The 17,591-nt window shown below is 56.6% G+C and overlaps 2 protein-coding genes across 11 annotated transcripts in view; one reads left to right on the top strand and one right to left on the bottom strand.

Annotated features, from left to right (window-relative positions):
- Nucleotides 1-17,591, top strand: part of FAM110A (family with sequence similarity 110 member A) — a 151,006-nt gene that overhangs the window by 8,207 nt on the left and 125,208 nt on the right. The gene's annotated exons all lie outside the window — the stretch shown is intronic.
- SCRT2 (scratch family transcriptional repressor 2) lies at nucleotides 1,985-16,055 on the bottom strand. Its single transcript, XM_058685165.1, has 2 exons — nucleotides 14,827-16,055; nucleotides 1,985-4,031 (listed from the first exon to the last, which is right to left on the bottom strand). The coding sequence occupies exons 1-2, from the start codon at nucleotides 14,957-14,959 to the stop codon at nucleotides 3,241-3,243; spliced, it is 924 nt and encodes a 307-aa protein (XP_058541148.1). The 5' UTR covers nucleotides 14,960-16,055; the 3' UTR covers nucleotides 1,985-3,240.

Here is a 17,591-nt window from a genome sequence, read left to right as displayed (position 1 = left end):
CCCCGCTTGTGCTCTGTCTCTCTCAAAAATAAATATTTAAAAAAGAAAGAAGCAGTATGCAGTCACAGAGGACTATGTGTGGCTGGTTAGGGAAGGCAACAGGTGCCTGGGCCCCTCAAAGCCCCTTTGGAGATTTTGTGTGTGTGTGTGTGGGGGGATCCCCAAACTGCTGTCATTGCTGGAGACATATAGCACATTGCTCAGATTATAGCCACTTGTCCAGAGGTATGTGAAGGGAAAGGCAGACAGGCACCAGTAATAAAAGTTGAGTGTACTGCCCACAAAAGGAGGGACCCCAAAAGCTGGCCCCAGGGGAGACTGAGTTCCAGCCTGCAGCCTGGCATCCAGCCCTCAAAGCACATGGCCTTGCCTCTCAGTGAGTCCACGTTGGGGGTTCGCGTTAGGTGGCACGGTGTTGTGGTCCCCAGGGAAGTTTTCGGTAAGGTGAGGACACTTTTGTAGTTTGAAAGCTCACCAAGGCAGCTGGCAAGGGGGAGGGATGGGCTGTTCAACACATTCCTGGTCACCCTTGATGACAGTTGACTGGCCCTGGGGGCAGCTTACTGTTTTGGGGTAACTTTGCCTGCTGAGCCAAAGTTCCACCTTTCTGCATGCATGTACTTGCCCAGGTGTGATCAGTAGGGCTGGCCAGAACCTTCCCCCCCCCCCCAACCCCCCCCCCACCCCCGCCCTGGCCAAAGCAGCAGGGGATGAAGTGGGGAACCATAAAGGGGTTGTAAACCGGCTATCAAGAGAGAAATCTGGCTCTGGCTCACAGTTGTATTTGTTTGGCAGGTAGAGTTAACTCGATTGCAATTCTTTAAGGTGAGACACAGTCTTTCCTGTGAGTTTACAGGCTCCAGTATTCCCTAATGTATCAAAGCAACCTGCTTCATTCATGCTATTGATCGGGCTCTTGAAATCTTTTGAGTGTTCGACCCCAGTTGTTGAGGAGTATTTAGGACTGAGGATGCCAAAGGACCTCTGGAGTGTGTGACCCCTGGCGGCAGCTACACGGTGGTCACGCTAAGGGGAGGGAAATGGAGTGGAAAAGATGCAGCTGCAATAAACAAGATTAATATGAAACAAGATGAATATGTAACAAAAAAATGTAAAAAGAGAAAAAAATCCAGCTGCCTCTCAGATGCCGCCTCTGCCCACGCCCCACCCCCAATCACAAGGTCTAGAGGCGCCGGTGAGTGGCCAAAGTCCCTTTAATATCCCTGAATTGCGTTACAAGTAATCTGCTGGAGGTGAGGAAGGGAGGGGGGTCTGGGGTGCGAGATGGGGGACGAGGAGGGAGGGGGAGCGCCAAGCGCTCATACAAAATATGGCCAAAAGGCTTAGCATGCATGGAAAATTATTGCTGTCAGAAGTTCCTATTTACAGGGTCAACACCCTCCGTAATTGCTTCTGCGACCCCTCTCCCTCCCCCCATCCCTGCTGCCTCCCTTCCCAGGTGGGCCTGGAGCTGAGAAGCCCTCCCTAGAGAAGGGCCCCTGCTCCAGGGGACCCTCCAGTCTCCACCCTCCTCTGTGGCTGGGAGGAAAGAGGGAGGGGTCGGAGAGTCCAGGACTCCTGCCCCCAGAACTGGGCGCCTAGTGATGGGGCAGAGGCGTGTGCTTAAAGCAGGGGGGGCCAGGGCCCGTGAGCGTGGAGGTGTGTGCTTCGGTCCTCGCCCGGGCATGCGAAAGCGCGGCGGGGGAGGTAGTGGCGGCCCCTCTGCCCGGGAGAGTTGCATAGACGTGGCCGGGAGGGAGCGCTCCTCCCGGGAGCGGAGCAGGCCGGAGGCCCCAGCGGGGTCCGGGGCTCAGTCGGTCCCTGGAACCTGGGGTCCCTTGAGAAGAGGAATAAATAGGAAACAAATCGAGGAGGCTCCTCTCTCCGGTCTCCCTGGAGTGGGAGTGGAAGGCTCAGGAGTGTGGGGACCTGCCCCATGACTGGATCTCCTGATACCCCTCACCGCCCCCCCCCCCCGCCCCCCCCCCCCCCCCCCCCCCCGCTTGAGGGTAAGCAGGCTATCCCTCTCATTCTCGTGCCCCCTCCCCAGAGTTCAGGCTCTGAGGAGGGTGAGGCTTCTCCCTCACTCCCCAAGAGGGGGTGTGAGTGGGGGGTGGGGTGGGGAACAGCTTTCTATGGCCGTTGCTGTCTCTCTCCTTGCCTGGCTCCCTGACCTCCCAGTCCAGCTGGGGAAGCCAGACCATCCCTGGGTGAGGCCAAGAGATTAAATATAACAATAAATAGATAAATAAATAAATACACAAATAAATAACTGGAGAGGCCCAGCCAGACAGGGGGAAGGGCATTTGTGAGGTGCCCCAGACTCCCCCCAACAAATAAGGAGGGGTACCTGTAGTCCTGGGGGTGGGGGAAAGTGCTCAGAGAATCTGGGGAGCAGGCAGCTGGAGACTGGAAGCCCAGGGAGGGGCTGTCCTGGGGTGAGAGGAGGACTACATTAATGGGGCAGGGCCTGAACTGCCCCTCAAGTCTGCCCCTGGTCAGGTGAACACAGAAAGATGAGAACTGCGGGGAGGAGGAGGGGGTCTGGAGAGAGCAGGGGGTGGGAGCGGTTGAGAAGGCCCTAGGACCGAAGAGGGTGGGAGATGTATGTGAGCATGGTACAGGGGGCTGTGAATGGCTGGACCTAAGGCCAGGGTATGGAGGGGATCAGGGACAGACCGGGGACTCCAGGAGGGGTGAGGATTGGATCCCTAATGGGCACACATACAGCGAGACCCGGCAGAGGCCAGAAGGACGGTCTGGGGTTGGAATGTGGTCTGGGAGCTGCAGGGCCTGCGTACCGGTGTGGATGAGGAAACCACAACAGACGTGAGAGTCAAAGGTAGGTTTGGGCCTTAGATTGGGGTTCCAATAGAGGAACGATAGGAGAGACTCAGCTGAGAAGTGGGAAGAGAAGTCTGAAAGAGGGGAGAGGTGCAGGATCTGGGCGGAAGGAAATGTGGGGCCCGGGAGAGGTGCGGACCTGGTGCCTGAGTTGGGAGCAGGGGGTCAAGGTCCGAGTTTCAGGGGGCGGAAAGGACGTTGCGGTCGGGTGCGCTGGGGTAGCCAGTGCCAGAGGTGAGCGGTGGTTCTCGGGGCGGGAGAGAAAAGTTCCGGGCTGGGAGGGGTTCCCCACGAGGGGGGAGGGGTGGGCAGGGAAACGCTGTTGGGGCGCGGAGGGGATGGAGGTGGAGGTGGGGGCCCCCGAGGGCGGCGGGGGCGGCGGCGGCGGCGGGCGGCTCAGCTGGCGGGGCCGGCGGGCGGCGGCGGGGGCGGCTCGGCCCCCTTGACGCAGGCGGCCTCGCAGTGCTTGTGGAGGTAGGACTTGAGCGCGAAGCTCTTGTCGCACTGGCGGCAGCGGTAGTGCTTGAAGGCCGAGTGCGTCTGCATGTGCGCGCGCAGGTTGGAGCGGTCGGCGAAGGCCTTGCCGCAGTGCGCGCAGCCGAACGGCTTCTCGCCCGTGTGCGAGCGCATGTGGCCCTGCAGCAGCCAGGGCCGCGAGAAGGCCTTGCCGCACACGCCGCACTTGTGGCGCAGGTTGTGCGTGAGCACGTGCATGGCCAGGGCGGGCATGGACACGTACGCCTTGCCGCACGTCGGGCACTTGCGCGCCAGCTGGCTGTCCAGGCTGCGGTGCGTCTGCTTGTGGCGGCTCAGGTTCGACGACGTGGCGTACGTCTTGCCGCACTCGGCGCACGCGTGCCGGTGCCCGCCGCCCGCCGGCGCCCCCGCGCGCCCCGCGCGCCCCCCGGCGCTCCCGGCGTCCCCCGCGCCGCCCGCGTCCCCGCCGCCCGCGCCGCGCCGCCGCCGCGAGCGCCCGTCCGAGATGAAGAAGGCGTCCATGGAGTAGCTGTCGGTCACGGCCGCCTCCCCGCGGAAGTAGCGCGCCGACAGGCTGGACTGCGGGCTCTCGGGGTCGCTGTACTCCTCCGGCGCCGCCGGCGGGTAGGCGGGCTCGGCCGGCGCCAGCTCCAGGCCGGGCTTCTGGTCCGCATCGTAGCTGCTGGGCGGCAGGCAGTGCGGGGCGTAACCTGCAGGGGCGGGAAGGGAGCGGGGACGTAGGTGAGGCGCCGCAGGGGGCAGGTCACACTCCCGGCGCTCTCCAGCGCGGTGTCCCGGAGCTCGCTCTTGGGAAATGTTGGCGCTCCTAACGAAGACGGCGGTCGCTGTCCTGCGCCTCCGCCCTGCCTGTGTTCACATCTTTCCGCTATGGGCCACCGATGAAACAACCCCTGCGCCACCCTCTTGGAGCATGGCGCCCCCACGGTTCCACGGGCTGTGTGTTCGCTAGCTTCTTAAGTGCTCACAACCACGCACTGAAGGTCTTACTGTTTTTCACACCCACTTTACAGACAGAGACGTAAAGAGTCTACACTCCCAGCTAGTAAGTGATAGAGCCAAGATTCAGACCTTAGCAGGTTGACGCCAAAGGCCATGCTGCTTTTATTCTAACAGCATTCTGCCATTCCAGTGCTGTAACTTCTTTGAATCTGTTTCCTCATCTACAAAATGGAGCTTATAATTGGGCTCTCCCTCCCAGGGTCTTTGGAAGGGCAGAGTTAAGTGATGAAAAGAAGCACGTATTAAGCATGCACCGGGCCCTGCTTCAGTGCTTTATGCATGTTAACTCATTCAGTCCTTACAGGCCCTGCAAAGTGGTGCCGTTATCATCCCCAATTTCTGTGTAAGGAAATACAGAGAAAGGGAGAGAAGGAGTACCCAGTAATTACTATATAAATGTTAGCTATTATAATTATGCTTTTTATTTGCTTGAATAAGTGTCCTCACTGAAGGTTATTTAATTGTCTGCCTACCCCACCAGGCTGTGAGCTTCCAAGGGCTGGATTTGTGTGCCCAGCATGTGCCTGGCTTAAAAAAAACAGGTGTGCAATGAGTAGATGTTGCATAAATGAATTACAGCCCTGTTAGACCCATCTCCCGGGGCTGCTAGAGGATTTGAGAGGTCAAGTGTGTGGCATGTACTAGGTGCTTCAGGAATGGGACTTCCTTGTACTTGCTCCTGAGCCTGTTTTGCTCCCAGCTCCACTAAGAAGCATTCTGGAGTCTCCCTGTGAGAATTCACCTCCCCCACTTCTTCCCTCCTCTTTGGAATTGGACCAGAAATCCTGTCTACCTTGGGTTTGTGTGATTGGTGGGTAGGCAGGCCGAGGCTCGCCCAGGGGATTCCACAGAGGCTTCCCAAGTGCAGGGGCCACCATGATTTGTCTCTCCTTCCCAGGGCCTAGCGTGGTCCTGGCACCCTCAGACCTGGGGTCCGGGCTCTCAGGGGAATTTCTGGCAGACATGCACAACACTTACTGACCTGGCACCAAATTACAAAGTGTTTCCATTGTCTTTGGATTCCAGGAGAACAAGGAAAGTCAGGCCCCTTTCTGAGGCTTCAAGCTGGGGAGTGGCACAGCAGGAGATCTGACCTTCCTTCTGACCTTGAGACCCGTTCTCCCCACTCTCCAGCCTCCCCCACTCAAGAAAACAGGAGGAATAGGACTTTGTAAGCAGGGAACTGGATTCACAGCTTTTCCTTACTTGAAACAGCCTGCCTGCCCGATCCAGCCTCTGTACCTCTTCCTCTCATCTGGAATTTGGGATGGTCACAGAGTAAAGTCTGTGCAGAGTGTCCCCCAGCCCTGAAGGTGAGGGCATGCCCTTTTTTTTCTTTCCCTTCAGCTGCTGGCACAAGACAGTCTGTACACAGAGTGACTGGGGACTGTGGGGGTGGATGACTCAGTAGGGAGGGGCTCGGGTTGCAGAGAAGGCAGTGGGGCTGGCAGTTTTTTAATGGGGGAAGGAGAGTTGCCCCGCCTCCCAGCACCCCATTCCTCCCCTCCTGTCTGCCTTTGGTCTGGAGGCACTCCCCCCCCCCCCCCCCCAACTCCAGGAATCAGGCCCCAAAACATTCAGGGAGTATTGTTTCAGACTGAGTTAAATACCTGCCTGGTACTCCCAGACCTCCTGTCCCTGGTACTTCTATTGTAACTCCTGAGATAGTGCAAATATTTATTTAGCACTTACTGCATGCCAGGCTTTGTGCTGGGCGCTTCACTCCCATCACCTGACCAAATCATCACAAAAACACTTTCACTACAGATAAAGAAACTGAAGTATGGAGTGGTAATGGTGCTTGCTCAGGGGTGGAGCAAGGATTGGAACACTCTGCCCTGCTCCCTTGCTTTCCACACACCCAGAGGTCCCGGAGGAAGTGGCTACCTCCCATCCCCAGGGCCCCAGCTAGCCAGCGCTCCATAAGCATTTGTGAAATGGGTGATAAGTGGCAATGGAGATTTGCGGGGCCAGCCTCACTCCCCAGCCCAGCGTGATCCGCTGTAGGCCATTCTGCCTACCTGGTCTTCGGACAGCTTGACTCCTGGCACAGATTCTGGGTGACCTTGAGCAAGTCATGTACCTTTCTGTGCCTCAGGGGATAGATAGTATAGGATCCATGTGTCAGGGGATCACTGATCATGTGACCAGCACGTGTCCTGTTACTGAATAAGGACGGCATACTGGTTAAGAGCATAACCTTGGTGCCGCACTGCCTGGATTGAGTTCTGACTTGACTCTTCCCAGCTGTGTGACCTTGGACAAACTGCTTGCCCTCTCTGTGCCGCTGTTTCCCCAGCCGTAAAACGGGGGATAATGGAAGCATGCAGACAGTTGCGGTAGGGAGTCCACGAGTAAAGAAACCGTATGTGAAAAGTGAAGAAATACTAATGAACATCCTAGAGAACGTAAATGTGTCAGGTGCCATTTTGAGGGCTTTATATACATGAATGCATTCCATCCTCTTGACTCTAAGGTTGGTATCATCTTACAGACCAGGAAATTTAGACACAAGATGGTTAAGCAACGTGCCCGTCTAGTAACTTAGGGCCAGGATCCCAACCCAGGATCCCAATCCAACAATCTCCCCACATGGGTTTCTGTGCTATGGTTTTGTTGGCATCTGCTAAGACACATCTTGATGCTCTTCTCTGGGCCTCTGTTGCTTCAGGACGTGTAATTTCTACTTCAGGTTTTGGTGAGAAAACTTTTGGTGGGTGGCAGGAGTTCAGTGACCCAGGCCAAGTCCTCACGGGCTCCCTGCCTGTGGTGCCCTCTGGTGGCAGCCTATAGCACTGCAGCAACTTACTCCTGTCGCTGGGGGGCTCTTTACATAGAAATAGGGGCGCCTCGAACAAAGGCTGCTCTTCAGCCTAGAGACAGATGCAGAATTGCCTTCAGGACAGGCATTGCAGACCAGACCTGATTCCCAGCAGCCGTGAAGCTCCACGTGCGTTGTGTGCGTGGGGGCGGGGTAGAGTTGTGGGCTAGAAGAGAGTTTTCGTGGTCATATCGGGAGGAGGTGTTCTAACTTGCTTTGTGACCTTGGCCAGGTTACTTAACCTCTCTGGACTTGGTCTATATGGAAGAAGGTCGACTGGGATGCTTTAAAGACCCATTCTGCATCGTGGCCCTTGCTGAATTAGATCCTCAGGCCCTTTTCCTGTCCCTCCAGCACACCCCCAAGCTCCCTCAATTCCACCTCACTCTCCTCAGAGCCACCCTAGACCTCTCCTTGTCTATGTGACCTTGGCAAGTTATGTAACCGTTTTGTGCCACGTATGTATAAGGGAGCTTGTAATAGCACTGAATGAATTAATGCATATAAAGTGCTTAGTACAATGCTTGGCACACAATAGTCTCCCCAGCTGCTGTTATTATTATCATCATTATTATCCTTACATTTCCTGGTGATATCCTTCTAATCTAGCAAGAGGAGAACGAGACACACATGGGAGTCTCAGGCTGCTATATGATTTTGGGCAAACCACCTCACCTCTCTGGGCCTCAACACTGGAGAATCCTTTAGGACGCTAAGTTGTGTTCTAACTCTGTGCATGGAACCCCGATGGGTTTTCGGTGCTTTCCTCTGTTCCACAGGTGACCATAGATGGCTGAGCTACTTGTCCCCCATCTGACAGAGTGACAGAGTGGGTCACGATAGAGGCAGGAATGGCCAGGGACCCAGGGAGAAGAGACGTGGCTCTCATCCTGGTTCTTTTACTCATATCCTAGCTGTGTGCTCTTGGGCAAGTCACACAGCCTCTCTGGGCTCGGATCCCCCATTGGAGGGATCGGGACTAGAGCCACCCCTGCCACCTGGGGGAAGGCTCAGAAACACTTTGGAGACAGCATACACATGTCACCTGCGAACGACTCTTGGCCTTCTCTGCCTAAGAGTCTCGATACTTTAGATCGAAGGTCCAGAATCCGTTAAAAATGAAAAATCTGGTAGACAAAGGAATGGTGGGAAGGGAATTTTACGAAGATGAAGGTGCTAGGTGCTCTACAGACATGGTCTCACCCAGCCGTCTGGCCCCTTGGGGTGAGGGGAGGCATTTCTGGTAAGTACCATTAACAGTACCACTGCTTTCATTGAACCTCCCCTGGGTGCCAGGCACAGTGCTAAGCCCAGAGGCCCAGAGAGGGGAGAGGATTTGCCCAAGGTCGCTGGAAGAGAAGCTAGGCTTGTAACCCTCCGAAGCCTGTGTTTTTTTTCCAGAACACCCTAGCTGGACGGAGACTGCTGGGGTAGGAAGTTTTCAACTGGTGGGGGGGGGGGGGGGAAGGAGCAGTGGGTTTCTTTTCCAGGTAACACCCCCCACTTGGCCCGTGTCTGATAGGATGGTGGGGTGTTGGGGGTGGAGAGAAGCTATTTGAGAAACTGTTCCAGCCCCTTGTAAGTTTTTGCAAATAAAACTAACAGAAGTAATGATTGACTCTTGTTAAGCACTTACTCTGTACAAGGCACCCTGCTCAGTGCCCTGTGCACATTACTTCCTCTCTAAGGGAACGTGATAGTCACTTCCTCCAGGGCCGTATAGAAGCTGAGGCCCAGAGAGAGGCCTTGACCCACCTCAGGTCACAAAGCAAGTTCACACCAGAGTTAGGCCAGCCTCCTGCCTCTCAGTCCTTGACTCCCTTTCCCAGGCTCTCCCAGATTCCCAGGGTCCCAACCTTCCCCCAGGGAATTTCCAGCCCCAGTCCCACTGCCCTGCCTTGAGATTGGCAGAAAAAGAGAGGGGCCTGGTAGTGGGCCAGCTTTCCAGGTGGCCCACTTTCCTGAGGAGGGCCCAGCCCGGCTTGGTGGTGGGAGCTGGAGGGGCTGCTGCACGGGTATATTTAGAGCTGCTTCTTGCTGTGCCAGGGCCTCGGGCCTCGAGAATCAGCTCCAGCCAGCTGAGCAGAAAGCCAGGTCTGTCAGCAGCAAAGCGGGATAAAAATAGTTTCTCCTGTCTGCTCACAGAGCTGGGCAAAGGGGCTGGTGCCTCCCCCTCCCCTTATTATAGCATCTTTGTTAGCTGTTCCCTGGGCACCAGACCAGAAACGACACCCACATCCTCCAAGGGCCTAGCAGCTGGTACACCTGCCCACTGGGGAGGGTCCCTGGGAGTCCAGATGAGCAGGGGACAGAGTGAAGTCTGGCCCAACATGACCACGGCTGTAGGGTGTGGGGCTGACGCCTCCTGACCCAGGCCCAGGGAGTGTCTGGAGGATTCCAGGGTCCCTCCCTACCTTCCCCCCACTCAAGAAATCCCACATATTCTGTTTCCTCCTGACTGTGACCCAATTCCTGTGGCCCGTGGGGAGGTCCACAGCTCTGCAGGAATCAATAGGAAAGATTTTTCAAGGGGTTGTGGAGATAGGAGTGGGTGGCTAAGGGTCTTGAATTGCCTAGCACTGACTGGTCTGCTCCCTTGGGGGAGTCTCCGGAAGGCCCTTGCATCATGCATGCAGGCGCTCCACGCCTCCTGCTTTCTGCCCTCCCCTCCTTCTGTTCCAGAAGGGTACAGTCAGAGGGCCCATTCCAACCTCCCTTCTTACCCAAAGGCTGGCAGCCGGACACCTCAGCTGGGAGGGAGGCCAGGAACTCTGGGGGTCTCATCTCTCTCAGCAAGGGTCTCATCCTGCCTCTCAGAGGGCCTCCAGGCTATGGAGGGTCCCTAGAACATGTAGATGAAGCACTCACCAGGGAGGTGCGACAGGGTCCACCATTTGTGCCCCGTGACCTCATGCAAGTCACGGGTCTCCCTGGCCTCGTTTGCCTTTGTAGGTTGGAGCTAACCCTCCCCTGTGCTCACTGCCCTTTGCCCACAGTGTGTGTGGGGGGAGTTGGGGTGTGGGGAGTTTGGGGGATGATATAAATTTCTGTGCTGACATGGGGACTTGATGTATTCTTCTGCTGTCCCTCAGGAACCACAAACAGGCGGCTTGAAAAATAGATGCTCAGCTCTGTCCCCTCATGTCACCCTTGTGATCCCAGGCTTAGAGGGGACTGTGGACCCCAGATTCCATATCCCACATGGGCCCTGTTATTCCATACTCCCACTGACTAATTCTTAGAAAAATCAGATTTCTGGGTCCCTACAAGGTCAGAGCTGAAAGAGATCAAGTTCAACCGCTTGAGTTCATGAGAAGGAAACTAAGGCTGGGGTTGGGGGAGACCAGTCCAAGACCACAGAAAAAGCTAATGGTGAGTCTAAGACATCAACCTGGCAAGCCTTCAGAATGGACCTGGGCATGACCTTGAACTAGAAATTCGATCTGGATCGTAATCCTGGACCCTGAACATTGACCTGGACCTGATCTCGGACATTGAAACTTGAACTTGAACATGAATTTGTTCTGAATCTTGGACTGGACTAGCCCAGGACATTGACCTTGGACCTTGTCCTAGACTTAAGGTTGGACCTGGATGTTGGGCCTGGATCTCAGATCTGGACCTGGACTTTGAACCTGGACCTCTGACATGTCTCTAACCTGGATCTTGGGCCTAGATCAAGACTGAGATACCAGGGGAAGTGGTAGTTAAGAGCCAGATGGGCCTGCTGTGTGTCCTTGGGCACCTCCCCAGCCGTCTCTGGGCTCCCTCTGCCAAGGAATTGGGGCAGCCCTTTTGCATCCCTGCTCCCCAGATGGCCTTTCTGAGGTGTGGGGTGGATGTGTTGGGGACTTTCAGCCGGGCTTCCAGGCCTGGCCTGAAGCGACTCCCTGGCGCCATCAGAGGGAGTGAGAGGAAGTGGGCGCTGGTGTAATGTGGTCAACTAGATAAGCCCATGGGCAAGAGTAGGAGTGCTTCTTCAGCCTGCTGGAGAGGCTTAATGTAGCTGTGGAGGGCAGACAACTGTGTTATTGGATTGGCATTGATCCCTCATCTGCCTGGGTCAGATGCACTCTGAAGCAGTATGGGGGCAGGACCAGGGTGGGGGTGGGGGGGCAGAGGAGGGAGGACAGGGAGCCCAGCTGGAGTTCAGAGTTGGGGTGTGAGGGTGTGATGGAGGTAGGCAGTGAATATGGGCTGAGATCCACGGAGACTACAGCCACGCAGATAGATGAGCAGCAGCCTGCTCTGGGATGGCTGAGAGTTCCCCCAGCATCTCCCCAGGATGCGAAGGGGTGGGCTTGGTGGAGTTGGAGGGTGAGGTTCTGAGAGGGTCAGGAGGATGTGAGTTGGCATCTCACAAGACGGAATCTGTGTTCAGAATCACTCAGGGGAGAGGAGGGGAAGGGGAGGCTGCACTGAGGCAGAAAACAGTGGAGGAGCAAGAGGAGAAGGAGGGGGAGAAATGAGGCATTGTATTGGACAGGATGGTGGAATTAAATCTGGTCTGCCTTCTTTGGGGAGCTCTGCAGAAAGGCCTAGAGATTTTTCCATTTGGGAAGCTTCCCCTTCCCTATTTAAGGGCTCTTTGGGCTGGGGCGAGGCCTGGAGCCCTGATGCACCTGCACCTTTTGCCCAGCCTGTAGAGGCTGAAAAGGGAGGGAGTAGAGCATTGCTTGTGTGTGTGTGTGTGTGTGTGTGTGTGTGTGTGTGTGTGTGTAGGAGGAGTCCTCCAGGAATCCTCAGCACTCCCGGGCATTCCCTGAGCTGGGAGTACACCTCTTTAATTTGGGGCCCTGAATCTTCATCACTTAGGAGCCAGTGGTTCTCCTGACCTCCACATTCACAGGCCCCCCTCTCCGCACCCCTTCCCAGCTTCCCCTCCCACCAGCCTCATCCTGACCCTGTAGCGGCTGCTGCAGGAATGGCTTGTAAGAGGATCTTTCTAATAACTGGAACTATCTCCAGCCCCAGGCCCTTCCCCCCTTCCCCCCTTCCCCCTCCCTTCTCCTCCCTCCCTCCTTTCCTCCCTCCATCTCCTCACCTCCCCCCCCTCCTCTCTTTCTCCTTGTTTACCCAGCACACTTACACACGCTGGGAGAGAAAAACGTCGGCTCAGCAATTTTTCACACTTCCCTCAAACGCTCAGCAAGGTTATTTCCGGCAGAGTGGAGACAACGGGCCACTAGGAGCCGGTAGGCTCTCTGAGGACCCCCAGCACCCTACCCACCCGTGGGATGAGGGAGCCTTCACTGCCCGGTCTAGCCACACCCCAGGGATAGGAGAGGCCCCTGACAACAGGATGAGGCAGACCTTGTGTTTCCTGGCCATACCCAGGCTTGAAGGGTCACCCCCTGATCTCCGGCACTAACCCTGGACCGCAGATACCGCCAAGAGCAGCTAAGCCAGGGTGCCTGTCCTCACTGTGGGGCAGCCTGCAGAGAATGAAGCCAAGAAATACCTGGTCTCAGAAACTCCGCCACCCTCAGCCAGGCATTGGATGGCAAACAGAATCCTACAGAAACCCCGACGATGGCCCCCTGCATTCTGTTAGACCCTCATCCAGGCATCTCCAGAGCCTCCCATTCCACACTTGACCTTCACAAAAGCTGAGCTTGTCAAAGTTGGAAGGATACTCAGTTCAGCCATCCAAACTCTTTCCCTGCTGGGGAGGCAGAGGACCACAGAAGGGAAGACACTTGCCCAAGGTCACATAGCGAGTCAGAGACCTAGAGCCCAAGTCGCTCAGGGTTCTAGGCCAGGGATCAGACTATCAGGACAGCCGGAGGATTCTCTGGAGGCCAGGGAGCTGGTCTACAACCTTCTGGGGAAAGGGCAAAAGACAAGGAAGTTCTGGGGTGCCAAACCTGGTGGAACCCCTGTGGGAACACCCCTGCTGATAGCTTTGCCCCAACTTTTGCTCTGACCCACCGTTCGCTCAGGGGCTCCTTTCAAAGCTTTTTTGGCCTGAATTCAAAGCAAGGCACTCCTGCCTCCCTCCTGAGGAATAGTTTGCAGTTTAGACTATGCATGAGAAATTCTCTAGGCTTCTCTGGGTTTCCTCAACTGGCCTGGGGACAGGACCACAGAAGCCTCAGGGGGTGGGAGCCCAGGGTTTTGTGCCAGTCCCCCAAGGGATCCACATCCCAGTCTTGCAGGCATTTCTACCCAGATCCTAGCACACACACGCCCCAGCCCTGGCATGGTCCCAGGTCCACCCTCTGTCCTGCCAGCACTCAGACAAGCCCAGCCATATCCCTGGGCCTCTGTCCTCGAACTCAAGAGGCCCTGGGGTCAAGAAAAGAGGACAGTAGAATGAGAGACATATGGACGAAGAAAATGGGGGTTGGTTCTCTTGGGGATCTGGAGGAGGCCAGGGGCTGAGGGGCTGCAGCTGTATCCCTGATCACTCCCTAATTTCTTTGACCTTGATGAGGTCACAGAGCCTTTTGCCCAGCGCCCTCTTGCTACCTGGCTTGACAGAGTGATGGAATGTGGGTGAAGTGCTTGGCAATCCCCAAGGTGAAACTCCCACCCTCCCTGGCTCCTGCCTTCACCACCTCAGCCCACCCCCCCCATTCTCAGCCCTTTCTTCTCTTCTTTTTCTCTCCTCCCCTCTTCTTCCTCATCTCCCCCTCCCCACACACCCCAAAGCCAATGCCACATGTGATGTCAGATTTCTTACTGCCAAAGGGATGCCTCTTCTCCAGACACCTGCCCTGGTGTGGGCCATCAGAGGAGAACCCTTTTGTGATCCCCTTGATGGGGGATGGGATCTACAGAAGCAGTCTCAGATTCTTCTCTACATCCTTCAGAGATCACCCCCTTCTGAGCCTGAATGACCTCTCTTGTCCCTCAAACCCTTGTCCCTGCGGGAACTTGCTCTGAGAAGAGATGGAGTGTGTTGGGGGTGGGGGACTTACAAGGAACAGCAGGGCTGGCTCTGGAGGGGGTTGAGAAGCTGGAGTGGGGAGGGAGTGCAGCCCAGGGGACCAGGAGCCACTTTGGGGGAACCCCTCCTAGAAATCCCCTCTTCCTTGCAGTCCCCAGGACAGGCCCAGCCTTTGGCAGGCATGTGGCTGAGGGTAACAAAAGAGTTGCTGAGAGAGGGGACCTGAGAACACTTGTCTGGCATCGCCAGGGGGAGCAGGCTTGAAGGGAAGGAGGGAGCCCCCAGCTACACCCAAGGAGCCAACCCTGTCTCCCCAGGGACTGGTAGTGCAGGCCCGCTTATCTTCTCCACCAGGGCAGTACACTCAGACATCCAGCCTCCTTCCCTCCACTGGGGAGAGGGGACCCACAGACTGCCTTGTGCATTAGCCCCCCAGCATTAGCCCTTCGTGGGTGCCTCTCTCTGTCTCTCTCTCTCCATTCTCTCACCACCCCTCACTCCAGCCCCGTTTAGGGCCACAACTTTCTAAGTCCGGGCTGGCGCGTGGCTGTGGGATGGATCGACCCTGCGACTTTCCCTTTGTAGGGACCTAGCCCCTGCCCCGCCCGCCCGGCCCTCGGGAAGCCCGGGAGGCGCACACAGCCAGGGAAATCTCTACCCGGGGTTCCCTGCCGCGCGCACCCCTCCTCGTGGCCCGAGTTGGGGAGGGCCCGAACTCCCCTCCCTCTTTCCCTCCCCCCCGCCCCCCCCCCCCCCGCCGGGTCCTACTCACCGTTGTCCCCGGGCGGCCCCCGGGCGCCAGGCAGCACGTAGGCGGTCTCCAAGGGGTGGTAGGTGGGGGCCGGCACCCCGCTGCACTGGAAGCCGTCCCCTTTGATCTTCTTTACCAGGAAGGAGCGCGGCATGGTGCGACTGGCGGGGGGCTCGGCGGGGGCACTTGCGTGGGGCCCCGGTGGGGGGAGGCGGCCAGCCGGGCGCGATTGGCTGTCGGCGCGGGGTTTCAGCACTGGACAGCTCCCAGCGGGCGGGCGGGCGGGCGGCAGCGCGGAGCCGGCACCGGTGGCGGCGGCCCCGGCTCTGGCTCGGGCTCCCGCTCGGGCTTGGCGGCGGCGGCGCGCAGACAGGCGATCGCTGGAGCTGTGCTCAGCACTCCGGCTGCCTGCCGGCTTTATATGGGACGCAGGCTGGAGGAGATCAGGTGGTCCCCTAGCAATGGAACTGTTCAGCGCTCTAATCCATCAAATGTCCCCCAGGACAATCGCTCCGCACACGTTCCCCTGAACCGGCAGCGGTGGGGGCAGGCCAGGCGCAGGGAGCAGCGGGCAGGCAGGAGGGGAGAAAGTGAGGGCGAGAAAGGCGCAGAGATACAGAGAGACGGAGAAAGAGGAGGGGGGGGGGTGGAGGGAGAGAGAGAGGAGAGAGGAGATACACAGAGAAAGACAGAGACATACACTGAAAGAGGTAGAAATAGGGACCGAGATAAGGACAAAAAGACACAAGAGAGAAACAGAGAAAGAAGGAAAACAGACATGGAAAGAAGTAGCAACACACGCTCACACACCCATGGGAGAAAAAAAGAGATCCAGACACACAAAAAGAAAGCCCCCCCAGGGATGCAAAGAAAGGGAAAGAAAAGTGTAAGATAGAGGGAGAAGCCGACGGGAGAGGACAGAGAGTGGTCCAAGCAGTCGGGGTTCAGGCACATGGGGACACAGGGAAGGGGATGCAAAGAAAAGAGTGTGAGCTCGCCAGCCGCGACCCTCCTGCCTCCAGTCCTCTCCCTCTCCCCCAATTCAGAAGTGGCCAGTGTGGACACTCAGCTTTAACTAGAGGAAGTCGGCACCCCCACCCCAGCTTGGCCTCCCACTGAAGCCCCTGTTGGGTTTGGGGTTCAACTTTCTTCTCCCAGAACTGGTGGGGGCAGCAAGTCCCCCATGCCGATGCCGGCCCCTCTCAGCCGGTCCTGTTCCGGTGCCTAGCTCAGGCAGGCGCTGCAAGAGGAAGTGAAAATCGTCCAGTAATTAATTTCCCTGCTGCCGGGGGGTGGTGGTTTTGACACATCCGAGGCTGTGTCTTTCCCTGAAGCGGGGAGCAGACAATAGAGACACGTGGACTGGGAAGGGAGAGGGGGGAAGGGAGGGGGAGCGGGGCTCCCGCTGGAACTCTTTGCAGGTCAGCTCCTTTGTCTCCAGGAGGATCTGAGCAGACCCCCCCCCCCCCAACCATCCTGCCAAAACCTAGGGGGAGCCTCTATATCTTGGAGGATGGAGGAGCAGGAGAACTCAACCCCCTGCCCAGAGACTTGCTTGGCAAAGTGCCATGGTGGTGGGCTGGCCTCAGCAAGTATGGGATGGCCAGTGCACAAGAGTCCCAGAATTGGACTCCAGGAATGTCAGGATCTCATTGGTCAACAGCATTCTGTTTATGGGATGCCAGGCTGATGGAGTGGGGATGTGCTTTTGGCACTGGGTCATTCAATACCAGTTGGGAGACTAAGACCCAGAGAGAGTATGGAGGTGCCTGAGGTCCCACAGTGAGTCAGCAGAAATTTCCAGAGACCCTTGTGTGGCCTTTGGGCACCACCGAGTGAGGGGCTTCCACTAGTCTTTGAGGTGTGATGTGGAACCTTGGAATAAAACATGGACCCTTGAGCTTGCCAAGGCCCTGCACGATCTGGGGGAGTGGTGCCCATCTTCCCAGCCGTATTGCCTCATATTTCCCCCCTGGGACTTTTTTCAAATCTCAGTCACTGAGGGTTGAGATGATCATATCCCTTGACACATGGCATACCCCTGTGTTCCCTACACCAGCCATACAAGCAACTTCTAGTTCTTTAGGTTTGGTGCCCGGTGGCTCATCTCTTGGCCTCCACAGTGTTTCCTCCTTTAGATTGTCCTTCCCTCCACTTCATCCTAGCACGCCCCTACTTGTCCTCAGGACTTAGCTGAGGGATCACTTCCTCTAGGGGAAGTAAGTATCCCTGACTTCCTGTATTGTAGACTAGGTCAGCTAGCCCATTAGCCCCTGAGCTTCATGGGGACAGGGACTCTGTCCCATGTGTGGCTCAGCATACTCTTACAGGGTGCAGTGGGGCACCCCAGCTCTCTTACTTGCTAGCTGTGGAATGGCGGGCAAGTTATTCAACTGTTCTGTGCCTCACTTTCCCCCTTTATAAAATGGGAATAGTAATTGCTGTTAGCTCAGGGGCTTGGGTGCATTACAAGAGTTGCTATATGTAAAAGGCTTGGAATGGTGCCTCGCCTATTCTAGGTACTCAATACATGTGGCTTTTATATGCACAGTTGTACCTGGAGCACCCACGTGTTTGTGGGGTTCTGTGGAGTAAGTGGTGGCAATCCTAGTCCCTGCTCTCTTGGAGGTGACATTCAAGGGGCAGTGGATAGACACTGAAGAAGGAAACACTGATGTCAACAGTATCCTTTCAAATAGTTGCTCAGTGCTGTGAGGGACATAAAACTTGGTGAGGTGATGAGTAAGGGTCTCCCGGAAGAGGGGACATCTGAGCAGAGACTTGAG

Source organism: Neofelis nebulosa, chromosome 9 (genome assembly GCF_028018385.1).
Source record: "Neofelis nebulosa isolate mNeoNeb1 chromosome 9, mNeoNeb1.pri, whole genome shotgun sequence".
NCBI lineage: Eukaryota > Metazoa > Chordata > Mammalia > Carnivora > Felidae > Neofelis > Neofelis nebulosa.
This window is presented reverse-complemented; position numbering and strand designations above follow the sequence as displayed.

Coding starts and splice junctions, on each gene's coding strand:
- SCRT2 (XM_058685165.1), bottom strand. CDS start 14,959: ATGCCGCGCTCCTTCCTGGTAAAGAAGATCAAAGGGGACGGCTTCCAG. Junction 4,032..14,826: donor GGGGCCGCCCGGGGACAACG/GTGAGTAGGACC, acceptor CCGCCCCTGCAG/GTTACGCCCCGCACTGCCTG.